This window comes from Hemibagrus wyckioides, linkage group LG12 (assembly GCF_019097595.1).
Source record: "Hemibagrus wyckioides isolate EC202008001 linkage group LG12, SWU_Hwy_1.0, whole genome shotgun sequence".
Lineage (NCBI taxonomy): Eukaryota > Metazoa > Chordata > Actinopteri > Siluriformes > Bagridae > Hemibagrus > Hemibagrus wyckioides.
The window spans coordinates 10,549,989-10,567,136 of record NC_080721.1 but is presented as its reverse complement, the minus strand read 5'-3'; the positions used below and the strand labels follow the sequence as shown (position 1 = coordinate 10,567,136).

Here is a 17,148-nt window from a genome sequence, read left to right as displayed (position 1 = left end):
TGTTAAAACATAAAAAAACAGTTGCTACATCACCAGCCTCGCCTTTTTCTCTCTTTTGTAGATAATAAGAGAAAAATAAATACAGAATGTTACGTTACCAAGAAACCACAGCTTCCAAACTTACACGCTTTACCTCTGACTGCTACAAAGTGCTGACACTGGAGACTCCTTCCACTTCACCATTTACAAGCATATTTTAATGGTTCTACGTGGAGCGTCTGCCATACCCCGAAACATCAGCATATTCGAACAAAGTCAAAGTCAAAGAAGCTTTTTTGTCACTTCAACCATATATAGCTGACGCAGTACATGCCAGAGGTGCTACACAGAACAAATAACAAGGTACAGGGTGACGCGGACAAACATAGAGCTAAACTATACTTCAAGATGCAGTTCTTTAACACTAAACATACAAGTGCAGATGACGAGACAGTGCAGACAAACAAGACACATAACGCCGAATGAGCTTCTCCGCTGTCCTCACTATCCGCTGCAGGGTCTTGCGATCTGGGAATAAATAAATAAATAAATAAATAAACACAAACCTGTGGGGGCTTTTTTTCCACTTGACACTTTCTGACTAATCAGAATCAAAAATTTAATAGTACTGTGGTGTTTATATGAGCTGATTAATTCACACGATGGATTATTTTGGTAGACAGTAACAATTACAGATAGCAAAATAGGTCTGGCCCAGATCTGGCCCACACAATGCACTGACACTCTGCCCACATACCCCAAAGAATGTGGTGGCCCATATCTGTTTTGACAGAGGTGGGCCAAACATGGGCCAGCACAAAGCCAAGCACTGGGCCACACCACATGAACCAAACCATAATCTGGCATGCCATCATATAAACAGTGCCATCACTGCCAGAGCAGGTCCGCATCTGGTTGACATACCACTTGCCATGCCAGAACTCCGCCAGCAGTGCCGGCTTAATGCCAGATCCGTCTGCTATGTGGGATTTCAATATTATAAAAGTTGGAAATCAGAAGGAAATGGGGATGAGAAAATCCCTCAAAATCTAGTAAAATTTGCATTACTTTTTTTTTTTAATATGATATCATATAAAATGTTATGATCAATGATTTTCTGTTGAATTCGCCGGCGATCTTTAGATATGAATACAAGTCTTGGTGTGGATTTTTTTGTTAGGATTGATTTTTATTTTTCACATTAATATTTTTTGGGGGTGAAGGCTGCAAGTGTGTTTTTCACTTTTGGTTAAAAAGACATTTTAAAGCTTGGTAGTGTTTAAGAAAAAAACAGCGAGCTATCGTCAACGTCAGCTCCGACATCAGCACCAAGAAAATCTTGGTATTGTGCTGTCTCCATATGGAATTATAGTTTATATTCATCGAATTATAACTGTTATGATTTCTATTTTGTCCTTTTCCATTACTTAAAATGCAACTTCTGACAAAAATCATTGCTATCACGATCATCCACCATTTTGTTCAGACGTGTTTTAGCCAGCAGAGGACAGTAAATAACATGAAACTGGGCTGTGTTGAAATACCAACGTAGAAACGGAGAGCTACTTCCGGGTTTACAAGGACGTTGGGCTGAACTACAAACACCACTGTACTCCCTTCATAGGTGTACTTTGTAGGGTGCTAAATAACGGCTTTAATAGTACATCGAGTGCACTTTATATCACACACTGCGCTATTTGGGGTTAGAGACATCGTGTACTTGTCTATGTGTATATTTTCTTACAATGTTGTTCATTCGGTAACGATGGATATTTAACAATAACATGGATGTATATAAATGAATGTAGAGAGAAAACCTTGCTGTAAGTCGTCATAAGTAAGCTAGTCTTGCATATAGGACACACACACACACACACATATATATATATAAATTATTAGAGGACATTTGCCCCCTTGTTATGGCCAGTCCAGCCCACGTGTCCAGGGTCCGAGCCCTGTATAAGAGGATCCTCATGCTGCACAGATTCATGCCCATTGATCTAAGGACTCTCGGAGATCAGTACGTGAAGGAGGAATTCAGAAGACACAAATCTGCAGGTCCAGAGCAAGTCCAGTACTTCATGAAGGAATGGGAGGTAAAGAGGATCATCAGTAAAGCCACATGGTGGCGCCATGCACCACATTACACCATCACCTGCTAAACCAGGTGTCTCCATTTCTGGTCATTCATTGATCTTTAGATATGAGGTCTATCCTGGTCAGGGTCACGGCGGATCGCAGGAACGCTGGACGTGAGGAATACACCATGAATAGGACACAAGTTTCTGACCTAGCAGTGATTTATAGTCTCTGATCAACCTATAAACGTTTTTTTTTAGGAAGAAATCCACAGAGAACGTGCAAAACTCTGCCCAGACAGTTACCTGTAACATTTCTGGTCAGTTTGATGATTTTTCCACTCACACACACACTCCGTGCTGTACAGGTGTGTGTACAGGTGTGTTAGAAGCAGAGAAAAATCATCAAACTGTCCTGGAGACCTGGTTATTATTAAGGGCTTTGTAAGAGGAGATACTAGAGGTGATTATAGACTCGATCAAATATATAGATGCTGTAAACGTGTACAAATATATTGCTTAAATATTTATTTCACTGTGACAATTGATGTGTTCTTTACAATGACATGAATCAGGACACAATCTTTTCAGGGATATGTGAGATGATATGATAGAAGTGGGCGGAGCTTCAAGCCTTGTTTAGAGTGGCAATGTTTCAGATAATGCAGTGGAGACGAGCAGCATTTTTCTTTTTTCATATTTTTATTACTACTCAGTGACAGGATGTTGTCGGTGCAGTTAATGAGCTAATACCTCTTATATCCGATTTCCTGAATTGTCAGAGATGAAACTCGCTCACCTGCTATTAGTAACTCTGAAGGTGTTCGGTTGCTGTCTGTCTGTGCAAACGGGGGAAGAGACAACTACACGGAGGAGCTCTGTCGAGTTTTCTGCACCATTTAATCCATTAGTTTCATTGATAGGTGCATAAATAGCTGCGTGTTTCAATCTGCATGAGAGTCATTATTCACTAGCACTAATAATACCTCTCTCATTATCCTTAAATCACCGTAACATCCTCCAGAAAAGTCTGCTCTATAATGATCTAACATATGTACTATGTATAGAGAGAGAGCTTTTCGAAACAACGTGCTTTTATTTAATCAGATGACGCTTTGTTTTAACACTTAATCTTTGGATTATGTTCAAATTCATATATTTATTCACTGTGGGAACGTTTTCAAGAGAAAGACAGAGAGAAGTTTCTTGGCTGCATTTTTGACATTTTGCAGCATAAATCCCACAATGACGGAGAATTTTCGGAAATTCTTAAAAGCAGAAAGCTTTTAATTAGGGATAGGAACAAGTTGGAGAAGTTTTATTTTTTACTTTATTTTATTTTATTGTAGTACTATACATAATAATGGCATCTGGAAATAAGCCTTTTAAGTAAATATGTCATGATGTGTGTGATTTTGTAGAGTGGGCGGAGCTTAAAGTGAACATGATGATCCAAAAAACTCAATTTTTAAAAAAAAATTATTTCTACAGAGATATATATATATATATATATATATATATATATATATATATATATATATATATATATATATATATATATACACAAATATTTTTATCCTACGCTGCTGGGATTGTTTTTCCAGCAAAGAATTCCAACATATTACTCTCTACTGAGAAAAACCCAAGTCAGTGGACCAGCTGATGCCCCAAGTAACCATATAAAGTCTATAAACTGTAATACGGAAGCTAAAGCCTTTAATTTAACACTTTAAAACAAAGTGTAGAATTAGTGCTGTGCCGTGTTTAATTGTAGTAAGAGCTTCCTGGAGTGGCTGCTCCTCTCGGTTCATGGAGAAGTGGACGATTCGCCACTCCAGCTCGCCTTCCAAAGCACTTCACAGCAGGGAAAAGTGGGGAAAAGGGGGTCCGGAAGGGCGGCAGCGGAGCCGGGAACAGGCGCTGAGCGAGTCTCCAAATACGATTAGGAGCACTGAGTGTTCGCTCTAATCCAATTACTGCAGAAGGCTCAGGAGAGTTCTCCTCGCCTAATAAATCGGCCACATTGCACCAGACAAGCTTTCCCTAGAGAGGAAAAAAGAGAAAGGGAAAGTGAGAGAGAGAGAGAGAGAGAGAGAGAGAGAGAGGAAAGAGAGAAATATATAAAGAGGAGGAGGAGAGAGAGAGTGAGAGAAAGGAGGGAAGAAGGAGAGAGAGAGTGTGAGAGGGAGTGAGACAAAAAGGAGGGGAGAGAGACAGAGAGAGTGAGAGAAAGGAGGAGAGAGAGAGAGTGAGACAGAAAGGAGGAGAGAGACAGAGTGAGAGTAATACAGAGAGAGAGAGAAAGGAGGAGAGAGAGACAGTGAGAATGAGAAAGTAAAACAAAGAGAGAGAGAGTGTGAGAGACAGAAAGGAGGGAAGAAGAACAGAGAAAAAGCAGGAGAGCATGAGAGAGAGTGAGACAAAAAGGAGGAGAGAGAGAGAGTGAGACAGAAAGGAGGAGAGAGACAGAGTGAGTAATACAGAGAGAGAGAGAGAAAGGAGGAGAGAGAGACAGTGAGAATGAGACAGAGAGTAAAACAAAGAGAGAGAGAGAGAGAGAGAGAGAGAGAGATGGTGGTAGAAGTGGAGTGAGGAAGAGCAGTAAGGAAAATGAAGCCGTGAGAGAAATCGACGTCTCGCTCACTAATGCAGAAGATCACATGGAAATGGAAATGGCGTGATGTTCCTGCTTCACATAAACCCAAACAAACATTAGCTGATTGCTTGCTATAAAAGGCTCAAAGTGACTATCAGGGAGGTCTGGAGCTTCGACATATCTGTCCAAACATTTCAAACTGATGGAAATCCCATCTACACACATGGCCATGTATTTACAGCCATGAAATACCAGGAGCTGTTTCATTTAGGATAAAAATAATAATCATCAGATCATCAGCTGACACGAAATTCCTGCCAGGAGATCCTGAGCGCAAAATATTCAGTCAAACAGATGACCATCCATGAAGATATGTGTAATATCCTGTATAGCTGCACTTCTTTATGCACATAATAGCAAACAGCAGATTTAATTTGAGAGACACTTTAGCTGATTGTTTGCTGTAAATCATGGTGTGCGTCAGGCTCGGGTCATGAAATGCACCGGCGCTAAACACTGATTTGTGTCTTCGTTCTTCTACAAAACCAAAATTCAGCCCATTTCGACTTTGGTAATTAGTTACTGAGGTCAATCAAGTGTGTTAAATGAAGCAGAAGACCAAACTCCTTTACGTTAAATGAACTCGCAAGCGAATGTTTCGGGATGATGAAGATTTCCGCGCGATACTAAACAGCGTTTATCCTGAAAGAAGAAGGAAGTTCGGTGAAAGAGTCTCACAGCGTGATCTTTCAGAAATCTGGAGAAAAAGGAAGCAGGGTTGTTGTGTTTTGTTTCTTTTACACCACAATAGTGACATTTTTATTTAATAAAGAAGGAAAATTCAGAATAAAGATCCATTTTTAAGTCGCTGTATATTCCAAAATTCCCTAAAAAGTAAAAATATTTAAAAAAAAAAATAAATAAATAAAAGTGCAGGAATTCTTCAATATTATCAAACACCATCTGGAAGCCCCGCCCCCTTTTCCACCTTCTCACACAGCTCATGTTTGCACTCTATAAAAATAGCAGCGATTATTTGACTGTTTTTATAATCAGATTTCCTGTTTTCTAATGATATAGAATTCCTGCCATACGATCCCTGAGGAATTAGCCGTTACCATAGAAACAATATCATACACTCGCTGAGCACTTTATTAGGAACACCTACCTTCACGCAATTTTCTGATCAGCCAATCGTGTGGCAGCAGCACAATGTATACGGTCAGGCAGATACAGATTAATAGCTTCAGTTCATTTTCATGTCGCACATCAGAACCGAGAAAAAAAAAGTGTTCACGGTGACATGGTTGGTTACACCGGACAGTCTGATTTGAGTGTCCACTCTCTTATCCTGAGCGACTTATATTTGTTTTATTCCAAAAGTTTACATGTTGTGCAGTTGAGAATCTTGTTCAGAGGTCCAGCAGTGGTGATTTGGTGAACCTGGAATTCAAACTCTCAACCTTCCGATCAGAGATCCAACACCTTAACCACTAAGCTACCACATCCCCCACTATCATACACAGTCTACACAGAATGGTGTGAATAAACAACAACAAGAACACCATTATGTGTGATGGTTCTGTGGGTGGAAGCAGTGCGTTGATGAGAGCGAGGAAAACAGCCAGATTGGTTCAAGCCTACAGGAAAGATACGGAGATCATAGGATCAGCCAAAATGTACAGTTGAAGAAGCTAAGCTAATCTAATTTAATCTAATCTCTCACGTTAGTAAGTCTGTGCCCTCTTGTTGGTGTTGTAGCCTATCCAACTAAAGCTTTAATGTTTTCTGCATTCTGAGATGCTTTTCAGCCCCCCCCCCCCCATTCTGATGTTTGATGTGAATTCCTCCTGAAGCTCTTATTCTGTCTGCATGAATTGATGCAGTAAAATGCTGCCACACGATTGGCTGATTAAATAACCGATTGCACGAATGATCCTAATAAAGTGCCGGAACTACTCTCAGAGCCGCTTCCGACCAATCGGAATGGAGAATTTCACCTGCGCTGTGATAGATAGAGCTCATCATCATATTTGACCTCGCAGTTCTCTCAGCGCTCGACACACACTCTCACGAACTGAAAAACCACTGGCTGTTATGCGAGCCCACATTTCCATGGATGTAATACTAAACAGTATATCTGAGAGGCGGCGACGGCGTCTGAGGAGAATGTATGCACAGACAGATTGCGAATCGATAATCATTATGCAGGCTGGTTCCACCAATCACTTCAGTACACGCTACTTTCTTTCCTTTCTTTTTTTTTTTTTTTTACAGATCTGTTTAAGTGCTTTGCCCTTGGGAAAGCCAGTTTACTCCAGACTGATGACATCACTACCCGCGTTAGACTTTGCGTGAACGCCGCCAAAACCTGGACGTTGAACAATCCTAGTGATTCTTAAAATATAGCTGCTTGGCAAACGTTCAGTGTAATTACATTATGTAGGGAAGGAAGTCTCTCAGACAAATAGGTCCTTGCTCCTGAAATTGAATTGCGTCCAAATCTCCACGACATTTCATGAATGAGTGGATGGATGACTCTAAGCTTTCCTTTTTATGAATGAGCTCATCGTACGCTACCATAGTCTGTGGTGAAGAATCCACAATGACGTTTGTCTACACTCGGATTAGAGGAATCGTCGTGTTTACGCTTCTTGACGTAAGACGCGACAAAATATCTTGTCACTTTGCCGATCGGACGGCGAGTTCGGACACGTATTTATTTATTTATTTATTTATTTATTTTGTGCCCAGTCAGTGTCAGGTGTCTGCTGAGAGAGAAGAACTTTGTGTGATGTATGGGGGAAAAAAAGCAGAGCGTGGTCGTACGAGTCAGTAATTGCTGCACTGAGAGAGACATTTCAGTACACGCTACGTAGGAGACGGGTCACGCTCGGGGTCTGACCTCCATTATAACTTATGACTCCATAACCTTACACGCTTTCTAGATCTCCGTCGTCCAGATCCTGGCGCACGGTTTCAGTGGAACCCCCCCCCCCCCCCCCCATTAAAAAAAAGAATAAATAAAAGACATCAGATTCTTTTATATGAAATCGATATCACTCTGTCCTTGCATCTCTCCGTGTCTGTCTGTGAAGGCAGTTAGCATGCATCGCGCTTATTCTACACGTAATACAAAGAGACGGAGAGAGGAAAGCTAACCCATGTGAAAAAATAATTGGAGAACATGGCATACTTTTTGGTGGAGTGCAAGAAATTCACTCGTGTGTCTAGTTTTTTTTTCCTCTCAGTTACACTTCAGAATAAGCTACAGAGACAGAAATGTGTTTGCACTGATGAGGAACCGGTATGATTAATAAAGCGTTTTGCTTGGACGTTTGGGATTAGTTACGATCCTCTAGCTGTGTCCCAAATGACATACAACACACTAACTCTTTACACTATGAATGATGTCCACAGTAGCCTCTGATTCATGGTTTTGGTGTTGTAGCTTATCCAACTCAAGGTTTGATGTGTTCTGAGATGCTTTTCTGCTCAACATGGCTGTAAAGAGTGATTATTTGAGTTACTGTATCCTTTCTGTTGGCTTGAACAAATCTGGCCTCTGACCACTAAGTGTTTCAACCCACACAACCTTAATAAAGGGTTCTGCTTGGAGGTTTGGGATCAGTTACGATCCTATACCTGTGTCCCAAATGACATACAACACACTAACTCTTTACATTATGAATGACTTGTCTTGTCTGTTCCTCTGATCTGATCCACATGTCTTATTTGTGGCTGCAGGACTACAAAGACACGCTACAGACGCAGGTCCTCGAGGCTGCAGGAAGTCGAAAGTTGGCGTTCGGGGCCGACCTGTCCGAGCGTCAGCTCAGAGACTTTCAGGACGAACAGATCGGGCAGCTTTACGAGCTGATGCTGGAGTCCACCAAACCCAAACGGCAGTTCGACGTCCAGGAAGACGGGCCACCAAAATGAGAGACGAAACTGACTCGTATTATGCTTTACGTATCGCCTGTGGACATTAAGAATGTTAATTATATAATTATACATTATGTTAATTGAACTAAATGATGTTTGTTTGTTTTTTGCCCCGAGACACAAAAAAAGCCATGTTTCCTTCACAAGCATGATTATCTTCCAGGAAAAATTCACAGACAGTTCAACATCTTCTCAGGAGGCGCTCACCATTCCCCAAGCATGCAAATCTAAAGCGCAAATCAATAATGCCTCCTTTCTTTTAATTCGATTATAGAGTTGCAGAAGGAGAAAACCTTATTAGCCAGCAAGTGATTTTGTTGATATAAAGCTGACAGACCTTCAGTGTTCAGTGCGCTTTAGATGAACTCGTCCAACATGACATACAGAAAATCGGTGTGCTGTGATAACAAGCTTGCTTCCGGTTCAGTGTCTTCTTTTTGTAATGTAATGTAAAAAGGAGATACTTGAGTTCTCTTAAGTTACAATAACATGGATTGTAAAGACCTTCAATGATGAAAAATGTTCCACTGAAACCCACAGTATCCTCAGATTCCTGTTCTTGACTGACAGGAGTGCAACTCCATGTGATGATCTGCTGTTGTAGATCATCCACTACAAGGTATAACATGGTTTACTGTTATGAGAGGCTTTTCTGCTCACCACGGTTGTAAAAAGTGATTATTCCAGATATTTTAACCTTTCTGTCATCTAGAACCAGTCTAGAACCAGTCTTCCTGTCATCTGGCCGTCCAGCTCAGACCACTGCCATAAACAATGCATTACCACAGCAAGTCAAGTAGGTTTTTATTCTCGTTCCCCTGTGTAGCTCATATACCGAGTGGAACAAAATGACCTTTCTGCAGGACCAGGGTGCAGCACAGAAGGGTACATAAGACTGTTACAGAAACAATTAATACATAGAACAATAAACACACAAGACTAACACACAGGATATTAAACACACAGGACATTAAACACAGGGCAATAAACAAAACTAGGACAACAAACAAACGACAATAAAATCAACGGACTATAAACACATAAGACAGAAAACATACTGGACAATAAGCACACTGGACAATAAACACACAAGACAATAAACAAACTAGACATTAAACATCCAGGACAATAAACACACCAGACAACAAACACACAAAACAATAGACACCCAAGACAATAAACACTGGACAATAAACGCACTGGACAATGAACATGCAAGACAATAAACACACATTGGTCAACAAACAAACGACAATAAACACACAAGACAATAAACGCACTGGACAATAAACAAACAGGACAATAAAATCAACGGACTATAAACACAAGACAGAAAACATACTGGACAATAAACAAACTAGACATTAAACATCCAGGTCAATAAACACATTGGGCAATAAACATGCAAGACAATAGACATTGAACAATAAACACAGGACAACAAACACGCAAGACAATAGACACTGGACAATGAACACTGGACAATAAACACAAAAGACAATAAATACATTGGACAATAAACACAAGACAATAAATGCATTGGATGATGAACACGCAAGACAATAAACACACATGGGTCAACAAACAAACTAGACAATAAACACACAAGGCAATAAATACACAAGACTCTAAACAGCAGCTTTGTACACTGCAGATCTTGTCTCATCGAATGTTTTTTGTTTTTCACACCATTTCATATAAACTCCAGAGATCTGTGGAAATCAGCAGTTTTTTTTTCAGCTACACACACACACACCGGTCTGGCTCATGTGACACCACCAACAACCAACAGAGTCACAAGTCACAGAGAGCACATTACTGTCCTTCTATCTATAAACCCTAATATTAAAAATGATGGATGAGTCTAAAAGTTAGCGCAATAGCAGAAAAGTAATAAACTATCCGTAGGAGAAGAAACAAGACAAACAAAAACAAACATATTCGGGTTCAAGCGTCCAGAAACTGCAAATCAATTCCCCACATTGTCACAGGACATTAGAAAGCAGCGTCTCGTCTTATTGAAGAAAAGCAGGCTGGACTCACACACCTGGGCACAACAGACAACGATCTGACTAATTTACAATGACATCCAAATGATTACAACTAAAACCAGTTCTTTAAATAAAATCTTCAGGAGGCACACAGGCTGTTCCTGGGAATGCAGCGTACTCAACAAATATTCACAAATAATCATTTTCTTTTAACTGGGTTGTCCTCAATAAAAGAGAGAACGGTCGGAGCTCAGGGAGAGTTTAAAACAATCCCAAATATTAGCAAAACATTTATATTAAAGAGGGTTTTGTGCAACTCGCAGAACTCAAGCTGACACTAATTAAAGTAAGACATTTCACCATAGTGCCCTCTCTCTGTGTCTCTTTTCTTTTCATTATTTTTTTTGAAACCTCATCACGATACGGCGTGTGGAAGAAGAGGACGAATCACGGTAGCATTCGACTCGGAGAGATGACTCATTCGCTATTGTTCCGAAAAGCACGAATCTTATTTTTGTGTCATTCTGTAAAGCAAAAGAGGTTTGAGGGCCATCAAACGTGTGAATCACGTACTCCAACTCTTATTCAGCTAGTCTAAAGGATGACACTTATCGTTTCTGCTCAATTCTGTTTGTTTGTATGGGTTTTTTTTTACTGAATTCACAGGTCCGGCGAACGCACCATGCTTTGGTTGAGCTGTGTTCATAAACCCGGCGTTCTCTGGATGTTAATAAGGTGCATGGCTATTTACTATATCATGAGTTTACTCTTCTTGGGTGACCACCATAATGAGACCCGATTTTCTGCGTTCTGATCTGTTTTAGATTTGTTTTCTTATACATTTGTGTAATCCTGGGCCCTTCCTTTTTTTTGTTTCTTGGTTCATGAATAATGGCATAACTCAACATACAGCAAAAAACAACACAACTGGCCTGGTCATTCCAATACTTCTGGAGGGGACCGTAAGTGCCAAGCCTTCTAATGACCCGTAATGGGTACAGTATGAATAGCTGGTGGAACGCCCATGCATTTCAGTATTAAAGTGAATTATTTAAGTGAATCTCAGTGGAGCTGCTGCTTTAATGTGGTTTCTCCATTCCAGCTGCTCATATTGCACCATTTAAAATTCATTTCGATGATTATGGGCCGGATGAAGCTATAGGAAATTAATTTAAAAATTACAGTCCACTATTTCTCTTCCTCAGAGCAGAGCGTGTCTAATTTTTTTGAGAGAAAGTACTATTATTTACCAAAAAAGTCCATTATGAGAATGAAAAGAAAGGAGGAGAGCCAAGTCATTTCTCTATTACAAAAAAATGTTATATGTAAAATTTCTTTTATAGCATTTTTTTCCCCTCGTCTTTGAAATGGTGCCCTTTATTCTGTAGCTAGTTACATGCTTCTGATCCTCCGCTGTCCATGGTGACATCAATCTCCTTGGAGATTTGTTCTCCTCGTCTCCCCGTCACCGGTGACCCTGGAGCTCATGGGGTCCTCACCACTATGGAGAAGAACTAGGAATCGATCAGGCCTCGTCTCATCTGGAGTCTAATGCGAGGAGGCAGCATGAAGAATGAAGTTGCTCCTTTGACTGACGTGCTAATAAGTAGCCCCGACATCCCAATCTCGTTTCCCAGCATCCACGCACTTGACAGAGAGCTGTTGACCCCAGCAGGATGTAGATGCTCTGACAAAGCCAAATCTACTGAGGGACAAATTTAGATATGAACGCTTTCAGCATGATGCACACCTGTCAGACACATCAGCGCAGGAACACAAGTACACAAAGGGCTTAGTGTCATCACACGCTGACTGTCAGCCTGCGACGAGAGGACGATAACGTTTCGTGGGAAAGCACAAGCCGCATCCTGTGCATAAGTATTGGCACCCTTCATTAAAACTCATTAACAGGAGAAGAATCATTGCTTTATTAAAACACATAACAGTTGATGTTTCATCAAAAATCATGAGAAGTGTATAATTATTTAGTCTGAACAGCAATTATCCTGAGCAAGTGCACCGATACATACTGTCCGCGCCATAATTATTGGCCCCCTTCATGAACACTCAATAATAGATAATATCAGTTTTATTTAGACTCATAATATTTGACGTTTCATAGAAAAGCGTACGAAGTGTAACATTATTTAGTCTAAAGAGGAATTATCCTGAGCAAGTTGGATGCTGTCATGCTGTCCATTAACTATTGGCACCCTTTATGAAGATTTAATAATAATAGATGTTACATTGTTTTATTGAAACGCATAGTAGTTGACGTTTCATGGAAAAACATGAGAAATGTGGAATAATTTAGTCTGAATAGGAATTATGCACCAAGACCTGCTGTCCAATCGATAGTTATCGGCACCCTTCGTGAAAAACTCAATAATAGCAGACGTCATTGTGTTTTATTTAAAAACTTAATTACCAATTCATTTTCTCTAGAGCCTCTCTCAGCACTGCACCTCTTCCTGCGATGTCTAACAAGGTTTGAGACACTTGTAGACGATCGCGGACTCCATATATCCTAAAGGTGCAGGTGGTTCAATACAAAACATTGATTTTTGTGTCTCGCAATCATTTTCTGTGTTGAATTGGAAGTATCGCTGGGATCATTATCTTGTAGAGACTAATGCGTGACCTAGTCGTAATCTACTGGCAGAAGCAAGCGAAATTTAGCTTGAAATATTCTGGTACTTATCAGAATTCATGAGGTTATTAATCTTGCTCCTGAAGCACCAGCCACACAACTGCATCAGTTTCCACAGCATAATTGGGAGTTCAATTCTAATACTTCTTCTATTTTTTTATACTGGTACTTTTAAAACTTATTTCAGTACAGCTCTAGTGGTGCTGTAAGCATTGTTAGTAATGAAATCTCTACGGTTTTACAATATGTGATGATGTGATAAAAGGATTCATTGTGTGCAAACATAATAGTTGTTAAGTTAAAAAGCCTTTGTTGCATATACATTACTGCAAATTCTTTCTTCTTATACTGTATCCCATCCTTGGAGGTTTGGGGGTCAGAGTACAGGGTCAGCCATGATGCAGTGCCCCTGGAACTGGGAGGGTTAATGCTCAAGGGCTTAATGGTGGCAGCTTGGCAGTGTTAGGGCTTGAACCCTGATCTTCCAATCAACAACCCAGACCCTTAACCACCACCCCATGTATATAACATATACCATACATAACATATATTTTAAAAAATTCCTTGTTGCTGTCCATTTAGAGCTAACTCCAGGATTAATGACACCTTTTGAAAAGGGATAAATCAGTTTTAGTGGTTATACAAAAAATAACCAGTTACACACAGTGGACCTTATTTATTAAACAGAATACGAGCAAAATTAATCCGAATATTTAACAGGAAGAGCCTTAACAAAAGACTTGTGATATTCCTAACATATCACTTAAGTTAAGATATACAAGACCACAATAACCTTTCAAACCCTTCGAACAAGCGTAATAGCACCCTATACACGGAAGAAGGTTCAGCGCTAGTTTACTTTAGCTGACATGCAGAGATTGATAAGGTCTGATAGACACACACTGAAAGTTACTTCACAGCCAGAGTGAAATAAAATTAAACGAGAGTCTGTATATAAAGGGTGTGTGAGTGTGTGAGATTAGGGACAAGTGTGTATGATTGAAATTCCGGTGACTTCAATGCGAGAAGTGTTGGTACCGGCATATTGTTCGCTGCGGATGTTTTTGACCTGACACAATGGCTGAGCTGCATTACTGGAAGTTTTAAGATCCTCCCTTTCACCTGTTTAGACATTTGCAGCTTTGCCTTTCAATTTTTGTGGGCCTGTGCCTACGGGCGTCACTACATGTAACTCAGCTGTGCTGTGCTCTCAGGCATTATTTACACTATTTATTACCTTACACACATGAATGCAAAGACATTTATAAATGCCAATGATAATTTTTAAAGAAAATTCTATACCAAGTTTTAATGACAATAGGAGGAGAGGTAAACATCTTCTCCATTTGTTTAAGTTCAATTCAGATACGGAACAAAAATAATTATGTTCTATAATTCAAATATAGAACAAAAAGTTCAAGATTAATATTAGACTTTTATTTCAAATTTATTTGTATTTTTCCCTAATGAGCAAGCATGAGGTGACTGTGGTGAGGAAAAACTCCCTGAGATGGTAAGAGGAAGAAAGCTTGAGAGGAACCAGACTCAAACCACTAGGCAGTGGTGCCTCAAGTGAATAAGGCTCTGGGTTGTTGCTCGGAGGATCGAGGTTCAAGCCCCAGCACCACCAAGCTCCACTGTTGGGCAATTGAGCAAGGCCCTTAACCCTCTCTGCTCCTGTATCATAGCTGCCCCTGTGCTCTGACCCTAACTTCCCCAGCTGGGATATGTGAAGAAAAGAATTCCACTGTGCTGTAATGTATGTGTGGAGATAATAAAGGCTTCATGCCCCGTCAGTTCTTCTAAAAGGGAACCTCATCCTCATTTGGGTAACAACGGAGTGTGAGATTATAAATTATCATAAAAACCGGAGAGGTTGATCATAAATAACGTTCTTTCTACTTTATACAGTCAGTTGGTAACCAGGAGCTCCTCACAAATGAGCTTAACATCTGAGTTCATTATAGATTCAACACCAACTCCTCCATACAGCATATGTAGAATGTTATTTTGTGTATTGATTAGGAGTCGGTTATCCTCACAGGGTTGGCATTTTCTCTTCGAATGTCTGAAATCTTTAAGAAGTGGAATCCAACTCAGCATCCTGGCAGGGTTGGCATCTTCTAATTGAAGGTCTGAAATCTTCATGAAGTGAAACACAAGTGAATTCACATCTCACCAAAGCCTCTGAGATCTCTATTTTGGTAATCCGTACACTTATTTACTGCTAGTATAATAATAAAAACTCAAACTCTATGCATTATTACATTTTTTTTTATTGGCATAGAAGTGAGACAAAATAATTTCCATTTCTGCCTTTCACATTTCCCCGCACTGTTCATGTCGTGCTCTGGTCTCATCTATGCGCTTGAATTCTTATGGAGTTTTGTGGGTGTCGCTAAATGCAAATGAGCTGTGCCTGGAACGTGCTTTGCACATAATGACTGATCAACATACACATAGAGTATGAAGAAAAATCAATAAGTGTGTGTGAGAGTGAGAGAGTGTGTGTGTGAGTGCATAATTCCAAATATCTTTGAATGTGTGCCATTAATTCTGTGTTACTTAAGCTTCTGATATAAATCTAAAGGAGTAATATGTATTAAAAAAACATGCTATAATTCATAAATAAAGCGAGATGCACAAAAGCTTCTCCGGGTATTGTTGACGGTCCCGAGTCGAAGTTTTTTCATTAAGCGCTTCTCCGTCATAGTTACTCCCTGAGGGCTGCGACAATCTGCCCAAATCATCATTTTTCATTTCTAATTGAGGCTCTAATAAGCTTGTAATGAAAGTTTCATGACAGCTTGCTTTCGAAAATATAGGCATGAATATGAATATTCATGTTTATTGAATATTGATGTTCTGAAATTGCCCTGGTTGTTATTTACACCACTTACATTCGTGGTGTTTGGAAATAGGAAATGTACTAATTAAGTATGTGTGGATAGTAAATCTTCAATAATCACAGTAATAAACCGTTATCATATATTTTTTTTAGGATTATCAGGATATTATATTGAAAACGACTTATTTGTAGGTATGTTAGTGTCAGGGTGAGAGTTTTTCTGCTCTTCTCGTCCTTTAAACTTATAATCAGTGAACAGAGCAGCTGTATGGACTGAGAGTGAAAATGTCTTTAAATGTCTCCAGTAATGGAAGATGGGTTTAAACTACATGAAGACTTCTGACATAAAACTCTTTTGGTGCAAGCTGATGGTCAGATTATGTAAAATACAGATTCTTATTGTTGCTCTAAAAGAATTTTAAGTGGACAAGGAGATCTGGATCAGCAGTCAAAAGTTCATTCTGTTGGCGGAATCAGTGTAAATAAATGAATGATGTTCAGTCTGATGTAAAATGAGTCTGTCGGCTTTCAGAGTGTTTTAGACGTGTGTTTTTCCCTCTGTTGGAGAACCTTACACAGAATTTTACTCAGAGAGCAGAAATGAGTTTGATATCAACATTTACTTTGAAGATTTGCCCCTAGTCCTGAGTGTCTACTTTCATATGAGCTTCATATTAACCTCCACTGTGGAGTGAGACATGACAAAGTTCAGTGGATGAGAATCTGATATACACCATGTTGCCAAAAGTTTTGGGATGCCTTTGCACATGTAATATGGAGTTCAGCCGTCCTTTGCAGCTATAACAGTTCAACTCTTCTGGGAAGACTTTCCACAAGGTTTAGGAGTGTGTTTATGGGAATTTTTGACCATTCCTCTAAAAAGTGCATTTGTGAGGTCAGGCACTGATGTAGGACGAGAAGGCCTGGCTCTCAGTCTTCACTCTAATTCATCCCAAAGGTGTTCTATCAGGTTGAGGTCAGGACTCTATGCAAGTTCCTCCACTCCAAACTCACTCATCCATGTCTTTATGGACCTTGCTTTGTACACTGGTGTACAGTCA

General features: G+C 39.8%; 1 protein-coding gene across 1 annotated transcript; it reads left to right on the top strand.

The window, feature by feature from the left end:
- Positions 1 to 1,662: 1,662 nt before the first annotated feature.
- On the top strand, positions 1,663 to 10,889 carry sdhaf3 (succinate dehydrogenase complex assembly factor 3). Its single transcript, XM_058404478.1, has 2 exons — positions 1,663 to 2,075; positions 8,401 to 10,889. The coding sequence occupies exons 1-2, from the start codon at positions 1,899 to 1,901 to the stop codon at positions 8,593 to 8,595; spliced, it is 372 nt and encodes a 123-aa protein (XP_058260461.1). The 5' UTR covers positions 1,663 to 1,898; the 3' UTR covers positions 8,596 to 10,889.
- Positions 10,890 to 17,148: the final 6,259 nt, after the last annotated feature.